The sequence below is a fragment of the Condylura cristata genome, unplaced genomic scaffold, assembly GCF_000260355.1.
Source record: "Condylura cristata isolate star-nosed mole 26May11 unplaced genomic scaffold, ConCri1.0 scaffold00012, whole genome shotgun sequence".
In the NCBI taxonomy this organism is placed as follows: domain Eukaryota; kingdom Metazoa; phylum Chordata; class Mammalia; order Eulipotyphla; family Talpidae; genus Condylura; species Condylura cristata.
Window position 1 is genome coordinate 31,493,753 of NW_004567113.1, and position 26,314 is coordinate 31,520,066.

Sequence of the window (26,314 nt, forward strand, 5' to 3'; positions counted from 1 at the left end):
CCTTTGGACCTTTGTTTAGCAATTCTGGTTTTAAAAATATATATAGCATTTTTTTTGTTTCAACTCCTGGAAGTTGACCTTAATAGATTGGAAAATAGTCATATTTAATTTAATTTGAATCAGAGCATTTAATAACCCAATTGTGGCTTCATTGTTCCATGTTCCTCTATCATTTTGTTAGCATTGATTATTTCCTTGGTTTTGTAGGAACAAAAAGCATGAAATCACCTTCATGGAGTTTATCTTTTGATGTGGAGAGGGAGATAATAAAGAAAATAAATAAGCATATCATGTAATGACAGACAGTGAAGTCGGAAGAGATTGCCACTAAAGTTCAGAGCTTTTCTCCAGTTAGTTAAATAGAAGAGGTCAGAGACTGGGAAATGTTTTTTACTGTGGAAATATTTTGTGCTTGTTGAAGGTCGGGCTAAAGAGATAAGGAAATATGTTGACTGTATCATCAGAAGTTCAGATTAGTAGGTGGAATGTGAAACCAAATTCTCTAGTTTCCCATATAGCTCGACCCCTCACATATATTTCTTTTTATTTTGATTTTATAATAATTTGTTTTTACATAATTTTGTACCTTTTTCCATCTTGATTGTAATCCCCATGAACTTCTCACCACCATTTCACCCATGTGCCATCACCATAGTCCCATACACTTTCCCCTCCCCCCCCCATTTTTGATCCCATTCCCCACTCCACCCCAGTAAAATGCCTCTGGTATATAGTTGTTCATTAATATTCTCCCTCCCACCCCTCCCCCATCCTTTATGCTCCTGCCATGAGTGAAACCATCTGGTATTTTTCTTTTTCTTTCTGGCTTATTTCACTAAGTAGAATCCCTTTCAGCCCCATGGATGTTGTTGCAAAAGGCATGAATTTATCTTTTTTATTGCTGAGTAATATTCCATTGTGTATATGTACCACATCTTTTTAACCCAGACATGTACTTTTGGCATTTGGATTGATTCCATGTCTTTCCTATTATAAATAAAGCAGCAATAAACACCCTCATGTATATTTCTAAACCATGTTGCTGATACCTTTATTTTTAGCGTTCATATTATTATTTAGTTTGTATTGAAAATAAGTTCTGAAATGATTATTTAATTTGTATAGTCATTTTCAACAAGTATACATGGAGTGATGTAATGTGCTGGGCACTAGAGTAGACTTTGGGGTAAAAACTGATAATGCACTGAAGATAGTGCCTACCTTCCTTTTTTTTTTTTTTAAGCTTTGTAGTACTTATTATTTCGTATTTAAATTTTTTTATTTATTTAAACAACACAAAATACTATCCACCCTTGTTCCCATCCTGCATCTTCTTTGTCTCAGGTGACCTCAATACCGTTATCATTCAGTTATCAGTGTCTGCTAGTTTACAGCTATCATTCTAGTGACGAATTCTAATACGATGAATGTGACACATGTGATTGGAGGCATCTAAAACAACCTCCTTCAGTCTACTTTCTTGGTGTCTCCCCCAAATTCACAATGTTTGTACAAACTGCACCCCACCAACACACAATTCATATTTTGCAGCCCTAAGCTCCAATATGTTGTTTATTTGAAGATGGGGCCTTTTGGAGATGAATTGGTTTGGGCTAGATAATGAGGGTGGGGTTCTCTTCTTGGAAAAGTGCCCTTATTAGAAGAGACTAAAGAGCTGTTCACTCGCCACTGCGTGAGGATTTTAGTGAGAAAGTAGCACTGTGAGGACAGCTGAGTGTGCAGGTTAGGAAGAAAGTGGTTACCTCTTCAGAACCTGACCTTGCTGGCACCCTGACTTTGATTTCTAACCTGAGAACTGTGGGAATTGAATTAATGTTGTTTAAGCTTCCTAAACATTTTTTTGTTTGTTTGTTTGTTTTTGTTGCTGTTAAAGCAACCCCAGCTGACTTAGGTGGAGCACCTGCAGAGGGAGGAAACAACCATCTAAGTTCTGCTTCCCCCATTTTAATACTCCTTTTGGCTTCCTGTGTAAAACTTTAAATCAAAGGGCTGTGAATGTTTTTGGTATAGTTCAATCTACTTTTAAAAAAGTTGATCAGCAAATAGTTTCTGTCTGTTCCCTTGTTCTACTTTCTTTATTAGTTTCATTTTTTATATAGACTTTCCCTAAGTGGTGATAAAAATATTCTCAGAAGCAATGGAACTAGGGAAGAATGTACTTCTTTCCTAGCAGCTGAAAGAACAGTTCCAAGGTGGATCTTTGCTCAAAATGGGCCTTGTCGAATATTCATTCTCATTTCTGGTAGGTTCCTGGATTATCTGAAGTTAGAAAATGAGGCCAACCCCACTATATTAGCCAACATGTGAGAGGTAGTTCCCCAAATGAAATCTACGTGCTTTTCACCAGAGAAGGGGCAATGATACCAGCAAGAAGAAATAAGAGACCACCATACTGAGGCTATACAGTGGATGGACAATTTAAGGAGTCATTTACTTACATCCCCACTTTTTTTTTTTTTGTATTTTGTGACCCCAAAACTAAATTTACTTGGGAATCTTCAATTGGATCTGTTTTGTTATTGGTTTTACAAAATCACTATTGCTTCGTTAATAGGCTGCTCCTAACATGAATACCATGCCTGACTTTTAACTCTTGGAAACTTTTATTCAGTAAGTGTTGCAAGAATGAATCTATGTACAATGTAGTGTCACTGGGCTGTGCTTGCTCCTTGCTGCCGTGGTGGGGTGGAGGTAGGCTTCATTATGAATTTGGTTCTTTATTAGATTCACTTTGAATTTGGAATGCTCCCCCCAATCCCACACACATATTTTGAAACATGAGAACTTTTTCCCTTTTCCTGTTTCCAAAGTGGTTGAGCTGATTTTCTCCCTCTTAGCTGTGACCAAGTATTTGAGCTGTTGGCCAAAAGGTCCCTTTAAATTTGCAGAAAGCAATGAGTTACAGCCTAGATAAACACATTGGAAATGTTTCTAGAACTATAACCATGCAGGTCATTAAGTCATCCATAATTAATGTTTGCTTTGTTTTTACTTTTTTTGTTGCTGAATAAACATGAGATTAAGGTTTAGCTTCATCCAGCACTACTTGTTAGTTTTTTTTTTTCTAAAAGGCTTTTAAATTTTTTTTTTTTTTTTTTTTTTTTTTTTTACTAAAGCCATGTAACCATAAGTATGAGATGTTCCTTTGAGTTGTTTTGGTATTTAATTGAACTGTTTATATGACCACAGGACCTTGGCAATGCTGTTCATTACAGTATTCTTCTGAGGACCTTCATGCAGCCACATTGAAGATACGTAGTTTCATGTAATATATTCTCATGCCAGGGATAGCTGGGCAGGACTATCTTCTGATGTTTGATTTTTCTTTTAGAAACATGCAATTTTGTCATTTTATTAATTATAAAATTTATTTATACAAAAAAAATCCCTTAGACTGTCATAGCTTTCAAAAGTCATCTATAATTTCATTATCTGAAGATAATCAATATTAGTATTTTGGTATGTCTTTCACAGGTTTTTTTTATCTGTATTTATTTTGGTTGTTGTATTTAATGAAAATTAATCATATAATAGTGTTATGTCATGTGATCTAATTTTCATTCATGACATTAAATATCTTCCATGGGATGACAGTAATTATAGTGTTGTAAAATCCTTGTAACTTATTACTCTCATTGTTAGATCACTAGGTGATTCTTATAAGAAAGACTTGTTTATATATTGCTATCAGTGGTCATAGCTTTTGTATAAACACCTTGATTTGTTAGGTCAAGGAGTTTGTACATTTTAAGTCTTTTGGTGCTTATTGGCAAAGTGTTCTGTAGAAGTGTGCCAATTTAAACTTTCCAGAAAGTTTTATATGCATACCATTATTTCATACCATCATTAATATTGATGATTTAATAACCAAAATTTTAATCTTATTTTAACTAACACATTCTAATTACTTAGTTAAGGAAGCGATTTTTTCATGTTTGTTCATGACATTTTATATGCTCATGTTTTGTGAAATGCTCAGTTCTGCTTCCTTTTTTGTCCTGTTGGAGGTTTCATCTTGTTAATTTGTAAAAGATCTTCATATATTTAGGATACTCACCATTTTCTCTCCTGTTTGTAGATATTTATTTTGGATTTCTTTTTTAAGAACAGAAAGGCTATTTTTACACAGTTAATCTGTTTATCTTTTCCTTGTTTTGTTTATAAATAAGAAGATGTTATATCAGGCATGGTATGAACTTTATAATTATTAAATGGACCCCAGAAACAGACACTTGGGAACTGAATCAGAAGAGAGAAAATAACTTGAATGAGGAAGTGAAATTTAAATCAGATCTTGAAGGATGGGAAGATAGTCATTAAAATGGAGGTGATAACAGAGTCATCTTATAGGGCTGTTGTAAGATCAAATATGTTAATATATGTAAAGTATAAGGCATAGTGCCTGACATACTATTTAGAGATGTGTTGGTGTATTTTCTTTTTCATGAAGAATGAGCAAATCTTTAAAAATGCTGATTGTAAAAAAAGTCATATCTTGGAGATTTATCAGAGATCCCCTTTTGTTATTGTATGTGTGTGTGTGTTAGTAGTTGCTGCTGGTATGTACATTTTACGGTTGTCTATCTGGCACTTACAAAGCTATCCATGTTGCATTTGGAGAAGGAAAGGATATTTCTGACGGAAACAAAACTTAAATAACTTGAAGCCGATTTTGTTAACTTTTATATTCATGCTTTCATTTTAAAATTTGTTTGTTTGCTACAAATTAACTTTAGACCTATGTTTACCTGAAAGCCTAATGCTTTTACTTGAGAGTATAATCATTTACATATAAATATCTTCAAAGAGTTGCATGTATATGTGTATGCTTTATATTACTCTCAGTAACTTATAAATTTATGAATCAGTAACTTAAAATAATGTATCAGATTTGTTCAAGTTTAGCTAAGAAATTGAGTAGAGTTTTAAAAATCCATGTTTGATATCTTTGGTCTTGGATGCTTGGAGGACTCTCCTGATGACGATTGACTCCTAACCAATGGTTTGGCTCTCTGCTTACTTCTGTTGATATTTGACCTGAAACAAATAAAAAAATACAAAAAAAGTAAGATGTTGATGAGTTTCCTGTTGCCCAAGGCTTACTTAGTCAATCAGTCATGTGTAAGGTCTTTGGGCACACTGGCCAGACAATGGTTTGGTTAAGGAGGATACATCTGGTAAATAGTCTATAAGTAAGTTGGAAAATTTGTTCTTTTTCATCTAAAAAAATTGTTGTTGTAGTCTCAGGCTAGTAAGGTAGTTCTCTGGAGATGAGGACCCTCCAGAGCTCCTCATTTGCTCTACTATATATACAACTTGCTTTTGTGGTCCTAAAAAGTTACTCTAACTCTTGCAAGCATTTCCTTATTCCACCAATCAGAAATAGGGACAGAGAGGAAGTGTAGGGTACAAAATATTCCCATTGAGATAGTGACCCAGAAGTTGCAATTGTCCCCATAGCTCCCCAAACCATTGGGCAGACCTTAATTTCATGATTATTCCCAGTTGTGGGGAGTGTGAAAATGTAGTCTTTTTTTCTGGGTGGTGTTTGCTAAACGTAAGGTGTGGTTGTGTTACTAAATGAAGTAAAGAAATCGAAAGTTGGGGTATAAGAAACAAGTTGTGCTAAAATAGTTTTTACTGCTATTTATATTAGTGAACATCCGTGAAATAAATTACATATTTTAATGAGACTTTTTTTGGAGTAGTCTTTCTAGTCATCTTAATGATCTTTGAAAGGCAGTTGTTACATCAGGTGGTAGTGGTGGAATTGGCTATATCACACTTCTTACTTGGATTAGCTGTTTTGTTTGTCCAATTTCACTGTGCTCTGAGTCAGAGGCATGCAGAGATGAAGTCAAGAGCATGCAGTCTACTGTACTCTCTGGCCATCTACGGATACAGCTTTGTGCTAAAAGTTAACTTCATAAACCATTAAATGTAAGGGAGATGGAAGATTTTGTTAGTTCTAAAGTTTGGGCACATACCTACTAGAAACCTCTTAAATCTACCTTTGATTTTCAATTAAGCTTTTTTTTTCCTTAATTTTCTTTGACTTCTAAAAAAGAAAATCTTTATCCACTTTCCCTAGTCCATTCTCTGTCTCTTCTCCAGATATTGTGTGGCTTTCAGTTCCTTCAGTAAACTGATCTCCCAGTTTGGAATTGTGTACCCCAAACGTATTCTAATACAGCACCATAAAGACGAAGTTACTGTCTTCAGCCCAACCCTTCGTATCATAGTGCTCTGTTCATCTCACTGTCCCCATTGAACTGAGTTATGTCGTGGCATGGGCCTTCTGGTGCCTTTGCTGACTTATCCTTTCACCTAGCACTTAATGCTTAGGTACACATACTGGTTTCATAAATATAAGAATGAATGGCTGAAGTGGAGGAAAAGGCTGGTGGAAAACTAACAAAAGGGTAGAAGGAATAAAAGAGGGGGGGAAACATTTGATCTCATTTATATTGAGATGCTTGAACAAAGCTCCCTGTGACCTAATCATAACAGTCCTCTAAAAGTCATTCACTCGCATGCTCAGTCGCCCTTTTCCGCCTATCCAGCTCCCTCTTCCGAAGTTATGTTAGGAAATGGTGGCTGTACAGGGGCTAGTAGGAGTAGGAGCATTGCTGTGTTGGCTCACTGATCTGCTCAGTAAGGTAACAGTCCATTTTCTCCCGTGCTATCTCATCATTCATTTCCAAAGAGTTCTGGGAGGCTTAAGGAGTATTTGGGTAATATATTTCTTCTATGTAATGTCTTCTACAGTTCATAAAAATAGTTTTCCTTGGATGGCATCTGTATTTTCAAGCATTACTAATTTAAAATCTATGCAAACACTTTTAGACTTCACAGAATATATTCTACTTACACTTTAAGTTGTAGACATTTGAAAGAAGCGTTTGGTAGGCAGTTTCTAGCTTGACTATGTTATTTAATTTAAATCTGAGTATTCAATTTTACTTTTTTATTATAGTATGTTCCATTATTGTCTTCTACAATGGGAGCTCTTTCCCACTTGAATGTGGTACACTGTATCATGAAAAAAAATCCTTTGGGTAGGAATAATTGAAATGTGCTGTTACGGAGAATAGAAAGAATTGAAGAATGAGATGAGGGTGAGAAACCTTCACAATGGCTATAAATTCACAGCTTGGCAGTAGATTATTAATTGATATTCAAAGAAACCAGGGGCTTGGGAGCTGTAAAGTTTCCACAAGTATGATGGGATTATAAAGTCGGAGCCAGGAACCTTTGAAATTCTCAAGTGTAGTGCTCTATTTTAGAGATGATGAGAGAACCTATCTGACTTATTTAAGTCACAGAGAGAGGTAGTTGTCTTACTTGCTAGCTATCTTTGATTTTTAAAATTGATATGATCTGTAATTATGTGATCTGACAAAATATTCTATGGAGGAAAATGAAAAGACACCAAAATATTTTCTAAGTTAATCACACTATTCTTTTCCCACCTTTTTTTCTTCTTTTTTTGGAAAAGAGACAAGGCATAAATAATCAAACTCAAAACAAATGTAAATCTGATTCCTAGTAGTATTTCAATGAAGTTAGGAATTAATTTGAATCGGTGGAGAACATTAAAGCAAATAAAAAGATTTCAAAAGAACATAGTTATAAATTCATTGAATTGCTTGCAGATTAAAATAATTATTTAGTTGCTTTCCATGTGCAAGTTTAAATTTAGCTGGAATTTTTTGGTTTGTATTTGAATAATTTGGAAAATATAATTTTTTCTCAAGTGAACTTGCATATCTACTATCTTAGTCTCCCAAGACAAAAAGTTTAAAATTTAAACCAAACTAAAATATATCACATGACTTTAAGAAATAACATCTACTTCTATATTGATAATATTCGCATTTTACTTGAGTGGAAAAGTTATTAACTATAAAAGTGATTTAAAGTATTTGTTCTTGGTTAGGTATCTTATGAGTGCCTGAATTTCAATTCAAATTCCTGTGGAATTCTATGGGGATGGCTAAAATATGCAGCCATTGTTGGGAAAGAAAATTTTATCTGAAGTCAGCAGAATATGAAGCCCCAGGGTAAACTGAAATTGGAGCTGAGTAAGACTTTCTGTCATCAATATGGTGCAATGGCCTGTCACAAACATGTGAAACAGTCACTATGCCACACTACACAGGCAGTAGCATTTGCTCAAGCAATGTGAGTCTGTTTATTATAAGCAAAACCATTCTGAGCCAAATACACTGAAAAAGGCATTTCTTTTCACTGAGAACAGGGTGCAGTATAGAAGTATAGGGGCTTCACATTTGCAAATGTTTTTCACCTTGTTTATTATTGCATTCCTCCATCCTAAGACTCCAAAAAATTAAAAAATTCAGATTTCATTACTGACTCATTTTATTCCTCCTAGAGACTAATTTGATCATTTAATTGAAGTAGAGGTGGAGAGTGGAATTGATTTATTCAATCAGTGTTTTCTGAGCAATTTAGAATGTGTCTGGCACTATAATAAGAGCTAAGTGCACCGAGAGGAGTAATACTCAAGACTTTGATGATGTTACTTACCCTGCTATAACAGCTTTTCTTGTTGTTAAAACATCTGCATTCTCTGTCATGGTAATTCCTTCAAATGGGATCGATTTTCCTTTGATTATTTTTCAGATGTGTGTGTTGTACAAATTTATCATGTTATAATGTCTAGTTTTGGGTTTCTTTACACTTCCCCCATTTGATATGGATCATATTTCTTGTGCCTGTGGATTTATGTTTTTCTTCAATTATGAAAAATTATATAATTTATCTTCAAATATTATATTTCTTCTCTTTAATTTTTTTTCACTACGAGACTCCAGTTAAACATGTATTAGACCCTCACAATTGATTAAAGGTCTCTGTTTTTCAACTTTTTAATGTAGTCTTCTGTAGTTCAAGTTCAAAGTTAATAATACTAAATGGGTATCCCTAATGAATGAGTTGTTCAGCTTTTGAAGGTATTTCCTTAGGATATCTTAAAATGGCATCCTTTGTGATCACAATAATAAAAATCACATAAACGGACTTCAGTTTTGCTTACATAAGTATGTAGCTTGGAAATTTCACTCTGCCTTAACAAGCAAAAAACTCAACAAATTGAAAAATCAGCCATTTTTCTTGTATTTATAAGAGAGGTGATACTCAGGTCAACTTCTGCTCCGAAGATTGGAATTATAACTTCCTATAGTAGAGACAAGAAAGAAATGACCATAAGAACCAATACCAGCCAGCCTGACAAACTGGGACTATAATAGATGAATTGCTGGAGGTTCAAGAAAATTAACTGTGAAATTAAAAACTTAAGGGGTGGAGCCCTCCCTGGTGGCACAGTGGATTAAAGCACAGCACTAAGAAGCTAAAGCCACTTCAGCATGAGTTCAGTCTCCACGAGGGAGGTGACCACACGGCAGACCTCTCCTGACCCGCCTGCTGCTCCCCTCAGCAGTGTACTTCATCAGTCAGCCTGTTCTGCTCCCCACTCTGTCTCTGGTGAATCTTTTCACCGCCCCTGCACCTCTGGCCTGTACCCCAGTTTTATATGCACACATAAATAAATCTTAAAAAAAAAAAAACTTCAGGGGACCCCCCATACTAAAGTGAGACTTGACTATTTTTACACAATAAACATAGGAGAAAAATCCTCTGAGGTTTCTGAGAGGAAAAAAAAAGATTTTGAAATATGGCAGAGCACAATGTCCTTTTGCAATAGGCCTGCTCTCTGGGGAAAATAGTATAGATCCTAACCTGCTGTGATGTTATCAGCTCAGAGTGTTGACTGCCCAGGGAAGGGTAACCCTATACCTCACTACTACATTATTAAAAGCGTACAGCAGTTTCTTTTACCTGGTGGTACATCATGTCTGGCTAGCAAGAAAAAAATTACAAGGCATACTAAAAGGCAAAAAGCATAGTTTGACGAAATAGAGAAAGTATCCGAACCAGACATGGCAGGAATTTGGAAGTATCAAATTAGGATTTTCAAGTAATTATGATTAATACACTAAGAGCTTTAATGGATAAAGCAGATAGTATGTAAGAACAGTAAAGTGTGGCAGAGAAAGGGAAATGATTAAAAAAAAGAGAAATTCTAGAGATTAAAAAAAACAAAAACACTGTAACAGAAATGAAGAATACTTTTAACCAACCTAGAACAGAATATTCAAGGACAATGAGACAACTGGTATTGCAGAGATACCAGAGAGAGAACAACAAGAGGATAGAGCAGAAGAAACAATTGCTCAGAAGTTCCTTTAATGTAATCTCAAATTATTGTCCCCTTATGAAAATGAGATCCCTGCCTTCTGAATTTATACTAGTGCATTTTTATAAGAGGGGGGAAATTACGTATCCTACAGTTAATTTTTGTAAATATAATTTGAGGAGCTCCAGAATGGCTTTTTGTGCCAAATGACTATTCAGCTATTGCTGAACCAGAAATTTTACCATTAAAAAGTCATCACCCGGCCCTCCCTGGTGGCGCAGAGGGTTAAAGCACTGCACTGAGAAGCCAAAGCCACTTCCGCATGAGTTCAATCCCTGCCTGCCCCGGAGGAGACCACATGGCGTGGCAGACCTCTCCTGACCGGCCCGCTGCTCCCCTCAGCAGTGTACTTCGTTGATCTGCCTGTTCTGTTCCCGCTCTGTCTCTGGTGAAGCCTCTCACCGCCCCTGAGCCTCTGGCCTGTACCCCAGTTCTGTATGCATAAATAAATAAATCTTTAAAAAAAAAAAAAAAAGTCATCACCCTTCCACTTAGGTTCTGTCTCTTTTCCTCTTTCAAAATGCCAACTACTCTTAGAAGCTATGTGCTGCCGACCCTCATTTCTTAGAGGAGATATGGCTCATTTACTGGTACTCGGAAGAAGCCATGTGTTTTGCGTACTTGATGAGACAAGGGGCCAAGTCAGAGAGCGCAAAGTGGAGACCACTAGAGGCAAGTTTGCTGCTCTCATGATTATGCCTTCATATCTCCACTACAGCACTCAGGCCTTTTCTGGAATTTGCCCATACTTTCCCTTTTTACAGACAGTCTTCCAGAATTGCTTTTGAATAAGGTGGTCCAGCCTACAATTCTGACTGAAATGCTTCAAGGAAAGGACTCCTGGGCTTGTCTCTACTCCACTGAGAGCACAGATTTCTGCAGACAGGACATAGACAAGAGGAACTTGCTCTCTCACCATTTGATAGAATTTCTGTGCTGCTAGTCATTTTCATAAGGAAATTGAGACCTTGGACAATGCAGCACCCATCTTTCTTACTGCCAAGTGTTATGAACATGTTGAAATAATACTTAAGATATCTGTTCTGGTTTTCAAGCACAATCTGTAACCCGCCCTCTGTTCTGGTTTTCAAGCACAATCTGTAACCCGCCCTCTTTCGCTGCTGCCTCTGCCATCATTTCCCCCCTCCTCCCTACTCTGTAAGCAACTCCTGGAAATTAAGTTCTCTCACAGGCCTGGAGTGCAGTATCACATTCTCTATTAAGATAGCTAAAGTTTATGTTTTCACCTTCTCATGTATCTCCTAATTTGCCAAAATGTGTGGCGCCTTTGCTGAAGTCAGCAAAAAAAACATTGTTTCACTACACATTGTGTGCTAAGAGTTGTGAAATTGTTGCTTTGCCAAAGTAAAAGCAAGCAAACAAGAAATAAAAATAAAATATGGGTATTTTAGGTAATATCTACATTTTATGGGATATTTTGCTATATTTACTGAGAGCTCAAAAAAAGCACTTTGAGCTGGTGCCAATTTGAAGAATATCACTATTTCTGCAGAGGGTTCAGAGAGGCCCAGTGACTGTTTTTTTTTTTTTTTTAATTATTTTTATTGATTCCCTTGATGATAGACAAAGTGGCTTAACTTGAGGTCAACAGAACCAGCAGGAAATTTAGGTCATGGATAGTTGGATTTTAAAAACTCAGGTTTTTAGAGGCTGTTCAATCATTGTAATTGATTGATGATAACATGGCAAATAAAGTTCTTAAATCATTAAAGGTGGCCAGAGAAAGATGAATAGCTGAGATTGGTTGGATGCACAGTTCTCAACTGGTGTTCTGTTATTCTCTCTGAAGAAGTAGCTTGTCCCTCATTTCATGCAACTTACGGCCCCGCTGGCCTGTTTACAGAAATCAGGCTCTTAAACTTGGCAGTTCTGTTTAAAGCACAGTGTAACATCATTTCCCGAGAGATGGAGAAAAAAACATTACAAAAAGTGTTTATATCCCCTCTAGAACAACCATTGAGAGTTGTTCTTTCAGTCTTTCTCTAAAATCGAGGCCCTTAATCTTTACCCACGGGAACATGTAGCTGAGTTAGATTATTAGATAACTCCTATAAACTTCTTGTATTTTCCTGTATTTTAAAAATTATCCTTGCTTTGGATAAATGCTAATCTGTAATAAGAACTCTAAGTAGATAGTTTGTTCTTCACAGAATGCAGGAAATGTGTCCTCGGTCTAATCGCATTTTAAAAAGTTTTTGCTGAAGTAAAATATAGCTCATTGAATTCTTGCTAACTAAAGACATTTGTGTGATCAGCACCCAGTTCAAGAAACAAAATATTACCAGCAACCTTGGAAGTCCCAAACTTGTGCTGTCTCTCAGTTCCTCCCTCTTTGCAGGGGTTAGGGATCTCTAAAAACATACATTCATTTCCTCTGCTTTTTGAATTTTACACAAATGGAATCACATTAATATGTTCTATTTTTGTGGATTCTTTCATTTAACATTATATTTGAGAGTCTTCCATACTGTTGCTTTATGATGGTATAGGTCATTCTCCTGCCTACATAGTACTCCATTGTGTGGCCAGACCACAGTTTTTCTCTAGTGACATTTTAATGGAAGAGAAAGTTTATAGAATTTGGTTTTACAGTAAAACTCACTATCAGAAATGAATTTGCTCCACAGCTGGTTCTGAGTGCCCTATAATAGGCTAAATTTTGCCAAACAAGTTTATACTTTGGAATTATCTTCTCTGTGTTACTTTACATCAATTAATTCTCTCTATTGATATATTCTTCCAACTTTCTCATCATCACTCATACCATTATTCTGCTAACCCCAGAATCCTCCCATTCACTTGGCCTCTTTTTTAGTGTCCTAAGCTCAGCCATTGGCTTCTTCAAATATTGATACCCACCCCATTCTTAGATTTTGGACCAATTCAGCCCTCTCTGTTAACTCTTTTGAACCAACTCTTCCTACTCTGAACCTCTCTCCAGACACTTAAGAATAATTCTAGACTCTTCTATTTCTTTCAGACTCTATCTTATCCATCAAAAAGCCACATTGGTAAACTATAAAATATTTCCAAATTCTACCAACCAAAACCTCTTCCAATACTCCTACCTTGGACCATCATTTCTCACTTGAATTATTGGTTGGTATGTATTCTTGTCTCCTAGCTTCTACCCATACATCCCCTTCACAGTCCCTACTATATTTTAGTCACCACAACCTGTATAAGGGCCTGGTAAAATATAAATCAGATCATACCATTCCTCTGTTCAAAACAGAAGAAATGGGCAATGTGGTTCCAGATGATCTGGATACTTCTCTGCCTACTGTCTTTTCACTTTTTCTCTTTCTAGGGGAATGGAGCCTCTCTGTACAACTGCCACATTATTGATCTACCTCCCTTTTCCTGCTTATTTTTCTCTGAAGTCCCCGCCATGATCACAACCTACTGTCTTTAGAAATCAGTTGTTGTAGGAGATGTTTTCTACCTTGATTGATGACTCCTTTTTGTGCCTATCTCTTTGTTGTGACCCATCCTTTGAAGTTGTTAGGATGTGGTGGCTGACAATGCAATGAGGCAAGGAGAAGTATTTAAGTTTCTGTCTTGGTCAAGTGGAAGAAGGATGGTGCCAGATGATAATGTAGTTACACACAATAAGAGTAGATTTGGGAGTAAAAAACAAATCTTGATTTCAGCTTTAGACATGTTGAGGTAAATTTGCAGATGAACTATACATGTGGAGAAGCCCACCAGTTGGGTGAGGGTAGGCAGAAAAAGAGGCATATGTCTGGAGAAGTAGATTTATAAGTATGTTAGTGTTCAGAATAAGGTGAGACCCAAGGACTTCACAAATGCAGTAATTCTAATAGCTGAGTTTATTTCCCATTTTATACTCTGCAGTCTAAAATTTGTTAGGTGCTTCAGGACTTATGCCACTCAAAACATGGGCTGTGGAGCCAGCCCTCGTACATGTGAGAACTTGTTAGAGGTGCAGTCTTCCCAAACCTAGCAAGTCAGCATCTGCATTTAACAAGGATCCCACATGCCAGAGTCACAAGCACATTCAATTTTGAAAAGCTCTATTTAAGGAACCCATATTATTGTGCTTTCCTTTCGAAACACATAGTTGAAACTATTGTACTACCACTTCATCTGCATTTCAGCCATGAGAAGGGGAAAATAGTACAGGAAACATTGAGCTTTCCTTTAAAGATATGACATCTTTGGATCAGTAAATATTGGTACTTACTCTATTAGAAATTAAAACTATTAAGTTTTAAAATAATATGAACCTGTTATAAGCTAACAAGTATTTTTCATACTTTATGAAAAATAGCTTTATTTCCAAAACAAAAAGAAGTGAGAATGGCATTGTTTTATATTTTTGCAAATCTTTTTAATGTGTCATTGAACAGAAAGCAGCTGGATTCTTGTATTTGCCTCCTCATTCTATCTGCTGCAATATTTTGTTTGGTTTCAAATACATGAAGAAAATCCAACTTCATACAGCACACAGTTGGAAAAGGGAGGAATATTTTGACATCCTTATCAGATGTTTGTGGATATTCTAGTCTGATACTATACCCAGACTCTACAAATAGTAATTTCTTCAAGTTGAGTTGTAATGTGAAACCATAAACCATATAAATGAACATTTTGTACATTTTTTACATTAAAATTGACTCATATATCTTATATTTTGGATGGATCTTTTGCTTATTCTGACTTTCTTACATCATATTTCGGTCACTTACAAAATGCTGGCTCCCAGAATTATGCAGATCTTCCCAATGTTGACATTATGGAGTCACATTATGGAATTCAAAAATAATCACATGATCTCATCAAAAAAGTCTTTAAGTCTAGAGAATCTGGCAGTGGCAGATACAAGTTTTCCAAAATTTGAATTGTCACTTGAAGCCAGAATTTTATTGTTGGCAATAAATATGTCAGTTGTTTTCCTTGAAGGAACAGGCCCACTTTGTTCATTTTCAAGAAAGTGTTTGCCAAATACCCATGTCTTAACAGCCATAATTTTTCTGTCATTCTTTCCAGCAACAATGGTTCAGTTCACAACTCAAAAAATTATATAAGTGCTTTTCCCTGAGATAACCATTTTACTTAAATATACAGCAGAAGTACTATATGCATTGTTCCTATTTTGTATCACAGAATATTAAAGAGACATTTATTTAAGGGTTGGGATTCTGTACGATTAATCATTTTTATGGCTTCATAAAGGACATTCTTAAGTGAAACTGAGATTGTAAAAAATTCCAGCTGGGTATATATAGCATTGTGGTAAAGAATACGACTGTTAGTTCTGTTTGGGGCCACCCTCCTTGATCTGTGTTAAGGTACCAACCACTTTGCCCAGATTTCTTTTTGCCCTATTAGTGTAAATGTCAACACAGAGAAATAAGCAGTGTTTTATTATTATCATGCTGATAGTTCTGATTTGTTTTACCCTAGTGTTTGTAGCTGCTCCCTCCTTGAAGATGACTAACTGAGTATTCCTAAAAGGTGTTTCATTTCATTGACATTTTAGCTCTGTTATCAAGGTCACTTGAGATCTTGATTCTAGGAATCATACTTTGAAAACCACCATTCTATGTGATTACCCTGGACTTGATAAATATTGACTTATGAGATGACATAGTATTAGACTGACTAGTTGTTTAGTAACACATTTTGAATTGATGAGTCTTTATGTTTTCCCTTTCTGTGACATCCTGAAGGCTCTCGCTGGCTCTCTAGTGGTACAGATGGAACAGGTTGTTTGTTTTCATCATTCAGCAAGTATTAAAGGAGCCCTCCCACTCACTGTGTTCTTTGCTTGGGCCATGGGCCCTGATGCAGAGCTTCCTATGTCCTGTCTCACACAGCAGACTTATATGAATATCTTTATGCTGATGTAGCAAAATGCTACAAACTTAGTGACTTATAACAATATACATTACATTATTCTCATATATAATTGTGCAGGTCAGAAGTCCGACATGGCCTCACTGGAGTAAAATCAAGGTGCTGGCAGTGCTGCATTTCTTTCTGGAGGCTCTTTCCTTGCTCTTACATGTTTCCAGAGGGCCACTGCTTTGCTGGCTCAGGCCTCCTTACTGTGTCTTCCAAGCTAGTAGCATTGCTTCTCTCAGCCTTCTTTTTTGTATCTCTTTCTGACCACAGTCTGAAAAGGACCTCTGCTGTAAAGGACTCATGCAGTGGATTCAGTTTCCAAACAGTGCAGGCTGATCTCCCCACCTCAAGATCTGTAACATTAATCACATCTGCAAAGTCTCTTTTTCCATATAAGGTGACATTTTTGCTGTTCTTGGGGCTTGAATATGGGCCTCTTCAGGGGCCATTCTTTTACCTACCACTCGCTTTTAGTAAGTGTACATTAATTGTTAGTTGAAGGAGTGAAGGGAGGATCCTATCCCATTGCTCATTTCTCACAGTTTTTGCTCCTATCTGATATTGGATGTTGATTGCTTATCACACAATAAAGGCACAGCATCTTCCAGGATTAAGGTGTCTTTGTGCTGTGTTTTCACAATGAATGACCATGTCTCCTAGAGCACCTGCTGCATCATCACAGCTATTCACTCTTATCCCTGCTCACCTGTAAGCTCCCTGAGTCTTATGTCCTGCTTTGTGCCTGAGTATAGCACAGTACCTGGCCAGTGGGGTGTACACAATAAAGGATGTATGAGTGCATCAATAAATTATCTTTACATACACCGGCTTCCTTTTTGTACTTTGCTCGGGGGCTATTCTCCAGAGGAGCAAAATGGGTTTAGTTTATGGGCATGGAAGGACTAACACCGGTCTTAAGGCAAGGATGGCAAGTGAGCCCCTTCCTCAGTCCCCACAGGCAGCATCCTATGAGCCTACCCGCCCTTGACTGAGCTGAAACTTGGAAGAATTGCAAAAGTGGATTCTTCAGGCATGTCCTAGACCACCTTGCAGTTTTGTTGAATGTCAAAAGAGGGCCCCACAGTGAAACTGTGGCTCCTTTCTGGCAGGCTCTGCAGCCACAAGAATATGGCCTGTTTGCGCCTCATGAGTGCAAAGGCAGCCAGTGCGGAGACTCACTCTGACTTTGCAGAGGTGTATGGATTCAGCCCCAAAGTTGGCTTTTCTAAAGACAACACACATTTTTACAGAGGGCCTTTTGTCTGCAGCCACTGGAGACTGGCTCAAAAATAACAGAAGCCCCAGACTACAGAATCTAAAAACCTTTTTTGTCACTCTAGACACAGTTGTAGCCTTTCACTGTCTACCTGTAGGCCTGTTTATATGAAAATGAATGAGAAATTTAATATTGCTCCTCTATAAAGAAGCCATTTTTAGGGTTTGGTAGTGGTTTGCTCTGTGTATGCTTTTTAAATGGTAGTGTTTGATAATGTTTATATTGCCTTAACCTTTTACTAACTTTGCAGTTACTTTCAGTGTTTGTAGATTGCTCCTCCTTCTTTTGAGACTACTGGCTTCCTTTCCCTAGAAGGTATCTCATTCCCTTACCAATCATATTAATCATTTGTGTTGGGTAAAAAAAAAAAGTCTACAAGGTAGTGGGTGATAATCACTACTATTTACTGTGAACTCTCTGGGTCAGTGTGATTTACTTCTATTTCTAAATCTTCACAGCAATCACAGGAAGAAAAACCTTCTAAAGTATATCTTCAAATGTAAGGTACAGTGTTTTCCCCAAGATTGGCCTCAGAAAACAAGGATCCCTTCATGTGTGAATCCTTCCAGAGACTTCTCTTGTGGAAATGACTCTATTTTAAGCCACAAAGTTGTTTAAGCAATGGCCTAATTATTATGAAAATGAGTGTCTATGGTTTGAATTGCTAAGTATTCAGGCTTTTGTGGTATTTTTTTTTCATTTTACAGATGTGGAAGCTGAGGGTTGGAGATGTTAAATAACTATCTCAAGGTCAAACAGTTAGTGGTACAGCCAGAATTTAAACTCAGACAGATAATCTTACTTTCTTACCCTCATTGTCAAACCTTTCAGATTCTTTCTTTTGCCTGTAATAGGATTTTAATCTATTTGTTTCCTTCCTTCCTGCTCAATTTTCATTCTAAGAACAGAGAAAATAAAAAATGAATATACATCCAGTCTGCAAACTTGCTTTTCTGGACAGCAGTAGGCAGGTCTAGTTTACTTTCTAAGCTAAGGAGGCCTGGGGTTCTTTCCGCTGTTTCCTTGCTTTCCTTCCCCATTGACTGGGAGTCCATTGTTAATTGATTTAGTCCCTGACCTTTGCTGATGTCTCTGGTTGTAAGGACTTCTTCTCCACTCTAAGCTGCAGTTGTCTTTCCTGGTACCTTCAGTGTGACAGAAAAGATATCAAATGTGTCTGGGTTTGCCTCTTCTTTTTTTCTTTTTTGTTAAGATTTATTTATTTATGCATGCAGAACTGGGCTATAGGCCAGAGGTTCAGGATGTGTGTATGTGTATGTGTGGGAGCGAGAGAGGATTCACCAGAGACAGAGTAGAGAGCAGAACAGGCAGATCCACGAAATACACTGCTGAGGGGAGCAGCGGAGAGATAGGAGAGGTCTGCTTTGGGGATCACCTCCAGGGCCCGGGATCGAACTTTCACTGAAGCAGCTAGTTTGCAGTGCTGAGCCCTAACCCTTTGCCCATCAGGGAGGGCCCGGGTTTGCCGCTTACCATTATTCTTCCCCTCCCCATTCTTCTCTCCTCCTCCCCTTCCATTCCTCCATGTCCTTTCCTCCCCAATGAGAGTATTCTTTTAGAGTAGTTTTGGATTTATAAAAAAGTTGCCAAGAGAATAGAGAGTTTCTGTGTAGCCTTCACCTTTTTGTTAAAATCATAATTACGGGGCATTGTCATAACTAGGAAACTAACATTAGTATGTTACTACTAACTAAAAACTGTCGACTTCACTAGTTTTTCCCTCAAGTCCTTTCTCTGTCTCAGAACACACAAGACATTTGGTTGGTATGTTCCCCTAGACCCAGCAGGTGTGTGATTATATTTCAAACTGTCCTTGTTTTTCATGAACTTGTCAGTTTTGAGGAGCATTTGTTGAGGCATTTTGTAGGATGCTCCTCAATTAGGATCTGCCCAATGTCTTTGACATGAGTTTATGTGTTTGACAATATCACAAAAGTAAAGTGCCATTCTCTTACATCATCTAACATCACTGTTGTTAACTTTGACCTAGCTAATAAGACAAAGAGACTCGCCCTCCCCTTTCCAAACGTAATTTTTTTTAAAGAGGCAAGTTATTTTGTGCAGCCTTGATTTAATAAGTGGAAGATTAAGAAGATTAAGCTATACCTCTTGGAGGAAGGGGTACCCAATAATAAGTTATTTAGAATTCTGCTGTAAGGAGGAATTTGTCTTTTTATTTATTCGTTTGCTCATTTATTTACTAGTGCATGGACTGAAGGATATTTATTTTGTGCTTTGGTTTATAATTACTACTTTATTTTGTTACTCAGTTTTTTTTATGTTTGGACATTGGCAGATCTCTAGTTATCTCTTGTGTCCTTTTGACTTGCTCTAGAATCCTCTTCCCACTTTTTTAAGGAGTATGAGGACAACAACCTCCTATATTTTTCCTCCCCACCCCTAGAATCAGCATTTTCTCAAGGATCCCTGTTTTCTTATGGTTGTAAAATACTATGAGAAACTAAAATCTGACCACTGGTATGCTCATTGCTATTGGGATGTCACTACTTGAAGATTTTTTCAGTGGAAGAGATAGAAAATATATGTACATATACCAGCCCATGCGATACATTATCTGTAATCTCCCATACTTCTGTCAGACTGAACAGTAGTCTTGATTTTAAATTCATCTTAATTCTTGACTTTGTGGGATGCGTGAAGGAAATTAGGGTGTAATTTTTAAAATAGCATGCAGAAGTATTATTTAGGCAGCAGAAGTTTGCTAGGGGTCACTAATGAGGGTTTCTGTTGATCTAGCTTAGGTCAGTAACTTGAAATGTTCTTCTGGGCAGACGTTAGAAAGGGAATTCCTAAGTGACTCTGATGATTATCCTACCCTATTTTATGTTCTACAACTATATTTAAAAATTATTCCTCTACTCTGGGGAGAGAATTTTAGCTCCTCTAGGGTAAATGCTTGATGTATATACCTGCTTTTTATAAATGGAATATAATACAGTGAAGAAATATGCTTGATATCATCAAGGAGATGGTGTTAGTTTAAAACAAAATAAAAACAAAAGCTCTACCCTTCCCTTTCTAGGACAATCAGTGAACTCCTTTTAAATTTCTTTTGATGTCAGGCAAAACAAAGAAAAACACTCAGAGCATTCTCTTAAGAGACTATGAGACTTGGACTACGCCTATTAAGACAGTCCTTAAAACCTTCCACCTCTTGAGGAGGGGAGTGTGTGTATGTGTGCACACATGTACTCGGTAAATCATGTCTTACGATGCTAAACACTGAAGTCTAAATTCTGTTCTTTTCCATTTTTATTTTATTCATTCCAAAGACTTATCATTTTATTTTTGTATGGTACATCCTGAACCTCCAAGATTTTTAGTGGAAGTAAATTGCAACAGCTGTTTTTCATGTACTAAATAATACAGTTGTGAAACCTAACCTTGAGATGACATAGCCAGATTTTTCCAGGTATGGAAATGACTGGAAAAGATTTTGGGGGGTGTAGTCTTTCCAATACAGAATCATACTCAGCTGCTTGCTGTCAACTTCATTCAGAAAAAGATGTTTTTATGAATCTTTCTTCCAATACTCCCTTCTTAATGTTTTCTCATTTATAAATAGTGCGTCTTCACACACATAAATATGCACTCCTCTAAGTTCTATCTTCCTTTCCTGCTTTGTAGTTCTCTGCAGAACTTACCACCATCTAGTTTACTACATATTTTACTCCTTCGCTTTTTAATTGCTTCCCCCAACTAGAGTACATGGCTGACCCCTACAACTAGACTAATACTGGAACATAGAAAATGCTAAATGAACACTTCTGAATGAATAATGTGAAAATTGCAGGTTTTGATCATTTGACCCCTGATTTTAACATGAATTAAATTTTTTATTTTTTTATGTGAAACTAAATTACATTACTTAATTTACGACACTAGATTTATCTGTTCATCAAAAATCTCAGAATTAGTACTAGAAATGGGTCTAGTTCCTTAGAAGTTACATTGTTACTCAATGCAATATTGTTATCATATGAGAGGAATTTTATTCATTTTTATTTTATTCATGCATACAAGAACTGTAGTATAAGCCAGAGGTGCAGGGGACGAGAAGATTCACCAGAGGCAGAGTGGGGAGTAGAACAGGGGATCTACTGAAAACACTACTGAGGAGAGCAGTGAGTGAGAAAGGAGAGGTCTGCTGTGCCTTATGTGGGTCACCCCCAGGGCTGGGATTGAATTGGTGCTTCAGTGGCTGGTGATAGCTCATAGTGCTGAGGCTTAACTCCTTGCATCACCAAGAAGGCTCCTGTGAGGAATTTTAAAGTTATCAGCTAAATAGCACTCTAGAAATTAGTGGAAGAATTGAAAGCAAACGTTTTTAAAAATTTTAAGGTATATTACCTTAAGACTCACCTAAAGATATCTTGAACATTGTGACATTATCCAGTTTGGTCGCTAGTCTATTCTCTAGATTTATTTCTCTAGATTATCATTGTGATAACAAAACAAAACAAACTTAATTTTCCAGTGCAGGGAATATGCTGAAAAATCAGAAAATTCTTCTGAAGGAGTATCAGTGTCAGTTTCATTTAGAAAGATGGATGCTGCCATGCTTTTATTTTTTGGTTTTAACCATGTTACTTCATAAGTACATTTATTAAAATTTCTAGTGTCTGTTGTACTTACTTTTAAATTTTGGAAACTAGTAGATTCATTGTTTAAGCAGTATATAAGATAGTAAGATAATAGAAGAGGGTCTACAACTTAATTGGTCGTTTTATTTTATATTTTTAAAAAATATTTTCATTTATTTATTCATACAAAAACTGCAGTAGAGGCCAGGGGGCAGGGGGTTAAAGGATTCACCAGAGACAGTGGGGAGCAGAACAGGCAGAATGACTGAAATACACTGCCGAGGGGAGCAGTGGGAGAGACTGGAGATGTCTGCTGGGCCATGTGGGTCAGCTCTCTGGTCCGAGTGGAACTCAAGCCACAGGGGCAGGTGATAGCTTGTAGCACTGAGACTTTAACCCCTGAGCAACCAGGGAGTTCCTAGTGGGTCATTTTATACACTAAGTCTTTCAGAACAAAAACTCTCATTCCAAAGTTCCTGCAGTATTTGCTCCAGGACAAGAAACAAACAGAAAGCATTCTAGTCAGTGAACTCTCTTTGGTATACTGTGGTCTATAAATGATGTCTTTGTGCCAAACTGACATGTTTTCACATTATCATCTTTCCTTCTAGAGCATTGGGGAGTCCACCATGGCTGTAGTGTTAAATCAGCTGCTGCCCATGATTAAGCCTTTGAACCAGAGGACCAATGATGACTACAATCTTGAAGAGCTGTTGATCCTACTGATATATATTTACTCTATCACTGGGGAGTTCACTGTGGACAAAGATCTGGGGGAAGCTGAAGAAAAAGTGAAGAAAGCACTGACTCAGGCCTTTTGTGAGGAGTCTGAATTGTCACCTTTGCTGCAAAAGATCACAGGTAAGTGTTTAACAAAGATATAGCATATAAATGTGTAAAAATGTAAACCTGTAAAATTAAGCTGTTTTGGGAAGAGGAAGTATGTGTCCTCATTAGAGTTGTGGGACTAACAAGCTTTTAGGATAAGAGGTTTTCATTGCTGTACTTTGTTCAGTTGTGGTCATGAAATAGCATTCTAGTTGCTTGTCATATTCATATTCCTTAGAGATAATGCCTTGTTAAAATAGCAGAATAAAGATAGAGTGCACTACATTTTATTCAGAGTTTTGGTTGGCAAGTTCCACTTAAAATTGTCATTTCAAACTTCTAAAAGTTCCCTACTATGTCACACAGACATGAGGTTGAAAATTGCCAATTTCAAGAGTAGTTTTGTATCTTGATTTCTAATATATCATATCAAATCTGAATTGGTAGGAACCATAATAATATCCAAATATCGAGTAAAGTAGGAGTATACATTTGGGAGAAATACACATATAATTAAATATGAAACATTTATCCATTTTCATTTCTAGTAAGAACTGCAATGTAACTCATGCAAACATACATTTGTGTTTCTATCAAATTTGATATTGCTTTTTATATGTTGGCTAAAGCCATTTTCATTAGGATGGCTTGAACCTAGACTTGAGTAAGAGCTAATTAAAACTTAACATAAAATTTGTGTGTGGACTTCTCTGTTGTGGAGAGGCTCAGCTGAGTTAGATCATAGAGCCTCCAGCTTTTCCTCCCACACCTACCCCCTCCTGCCTTGCTGAGGTGTATGCAGATCACTCAGGATAGTGTTAACCTCCCCTGTTAACCTTGGAGGTTCCACTGCTTCAGGCCCACTGCTGACCTTTCCTATGTTTGGTTATGGAAAATGAAACTGACAAGATGGAAACCCAATGAAATTTCCACAGAATGAAAAGTTGCCTGTTTGCCAACTTAAATTTTAAGGAAAACTTTTAGAATGTGTTCCCATTTTACTAGGTACAGCTCTATATTTGATTGCATGTATTTAACTATAAATGAAATATCAACTTATAGAGGTTTAATATGGTTTATACAGTGCTAAGAACAATGATTTGATTCAAAGTAAATTTGAATGCTTAGGAGAATTTAATTGGAAGTTATTTGTAAAATGTATGGTTTCAGAAATAGGCAACAAAGATGATGTGTTTTAGCTGAGGTTATTTGCATGACTTTTCTGTAACATTAGTATGTTACTATATTATTTTGGGAATTGAAGTCATGCTGTAAGAGTCTTCGTTTAATATTTGCTCAAGGTGTTCATTGACCCAACATTTTATCCTTTATTAGTTTCACTATTTATGGCTGTTCAGGAAATTGCATTTTCTTGCAATGTAATTAGATGTGATTTTACATTTAAAGGTGCTCTGTACATTCATATTTATATTAGGAAAATTTGTAAGTTCAGCAGTTGAAGAAGAAGCAGCTATGGAAATTTTAGTATATTTTTAAATTTTAGAGACAGGTTATTACTATCATTTAGTATACATTTCTGCCTACATTCATTTTGTATGTCCAGATTAAACTGGGTGGGAAGATGTGCTACTTAAACTTGGACATAAATGAAGTTACCAGCAGAACACCTGGTGTCCTCTAAGGCACAAAAGGACTTCATTTCTGAAGGTGACTTTTACATGGCCAGGTAGACATGCCCCTTATTAGGCATATCAAGAAGTCAGGAGAAGTAGGGTATATGTTTACAGTTAACTAGTAAGAATAACATTGAATCTACATTTCACAATAAAAGTGATAGGCTAGTGTTGGGGCAGTGGTGACGCAATAGGATGGGGTATCCCAGCATGCATTGGAAGACCTGAATTGCTTTCCAGATGTGCTTAATCTGCTGCAGAACTAGGTTAGCCTGGCTTTTATCATCCCCAATGTTGTGCTTATACTATTCCGGTTGGTAGTCTGCTTACTTGATACAGGTGGCAGAATTCATATTAGGCCTTGAGCACATTTTGTGGCTGAGGAAAGTTAGTTAAAAAATATGACTGAAAACAAACAATTAACCATATAAGTAATAGGAATTATGCTGTATTTTATGTAATGCTATAATGTCATCATCACTGTTGATAGGATCAAGAAAGAAACATCTTTTCTGTATAAAAACTTAAGCATGTGGTCATCACCAAATGATAGGTGACTGAACCAGCATTTGAAACCCAGTTGTTCTAGATCTGAAATCCTTTGAACATGAGATTCTAAACCTGCCACAACTGTATTGTAATTTATGCTTGTTTACACTTACTGCTTTATGCTCAACCGTTGCATCACACTATTATGTTGTTAACATAGAATTAATTTTTTAAGTTTAGACATTGCCTGTATTTTTATTCTTCTTGGAGGTGTTTCCCCACACCTTTCTATTTTTGTGTATGGATTCTTTTTGTTTGTACATTGGTGTAAAGAAATTCACTCTGTTTTTCTTTTCTCTTTCACTTTCTCTTTTTCTCCCTCTCTCATTTTCAATTTTTCTTTCTCTTTCATTTTTGCTTTTTCTTTATCATTCTCTCTTTTTTCTTCTCTCTTCCTCTACCTGTGTGTGGCTTGACCATCATAATAATGAGGTGGACACTCTTTGGTAACACATTGTGTCTACACTTCAGGCAACACAGGGCATGGAGGGGAGGATGAAAGTAAAAGGCATTCTAACAAAGTATCCTGTCTTTGTATTAAGAAAACAATAGCTTTTCGAGGGCCCTGCCCAGAGGCTTGTTTTATTGTTTAGAACAGGGTTTCATAACCACCTCTGACTACATGACAATCTGATGAGTGTTTCCATCTGGACATATGTTTATCATGAGCAAAGTCAAGGTTCTGTTAAAACAGGGAATGGAATTAGGTAAGAAGCTCACATTACTGTGCTTCCCAATGTAGATTTTCCTACATTGTTAAAGGAAAGTTTAATATACTTTGAGGTAGAATGATGCTCAGGGGTCTTTAAGGTTATAGTTATAATACTGAAATTTATTGTACAGCATATACTGAAATAATGCTCAATTGTGTTTACATCATTGGAATTTTATCACAAAAATTTTCAGCTTCTCAATACTTACTGAACATGAGTACCTGCCTAGAATGAGCCTAAGCTCTCTAAAGTTGCTGTGCTAGTAGTTTTGAGTGTGGGATTTGGATTCAGATGGATGTTAGTTCTGGTTCAGAACTCAGCACAGGCTCTTATAAGTAAGTCACTTAAGTTCCTTATTTTCCTCATAATTAAAGTAGGGATAATAGTAGCAACAAAATCACAAGATAAATAAAGGTTCATTGTTCCATGTGTGTATCAATAATCTATCAACTAGGCATTCCTCTTCAGGTATTAATAATAATCTATCATGTGTGTAT

General features: G+C 36.6%; 1 protein-coding gene across 1 annotated transcript in view; it reads left to right on the top strand.

The window, feature by feature from the left end:
* Positions 1–26,314, top strand: part of SCFD2 (sec1 family domain containing 2) — a 293,766-nt gene that overhangs the window by 66,964 nt on the left and 200,488 nt on the right. Inside the window, exon 5 of the mRNA XM_004681296.2 lies at positions 22,705–22,954. Coding sequence (XP_004681353.1) covers positions 22,705–22,954 — 250 coding nt within the window. The remainder of the gene's footprint in view (positions 1–22,704; positions 22,955–26,314) is intronic.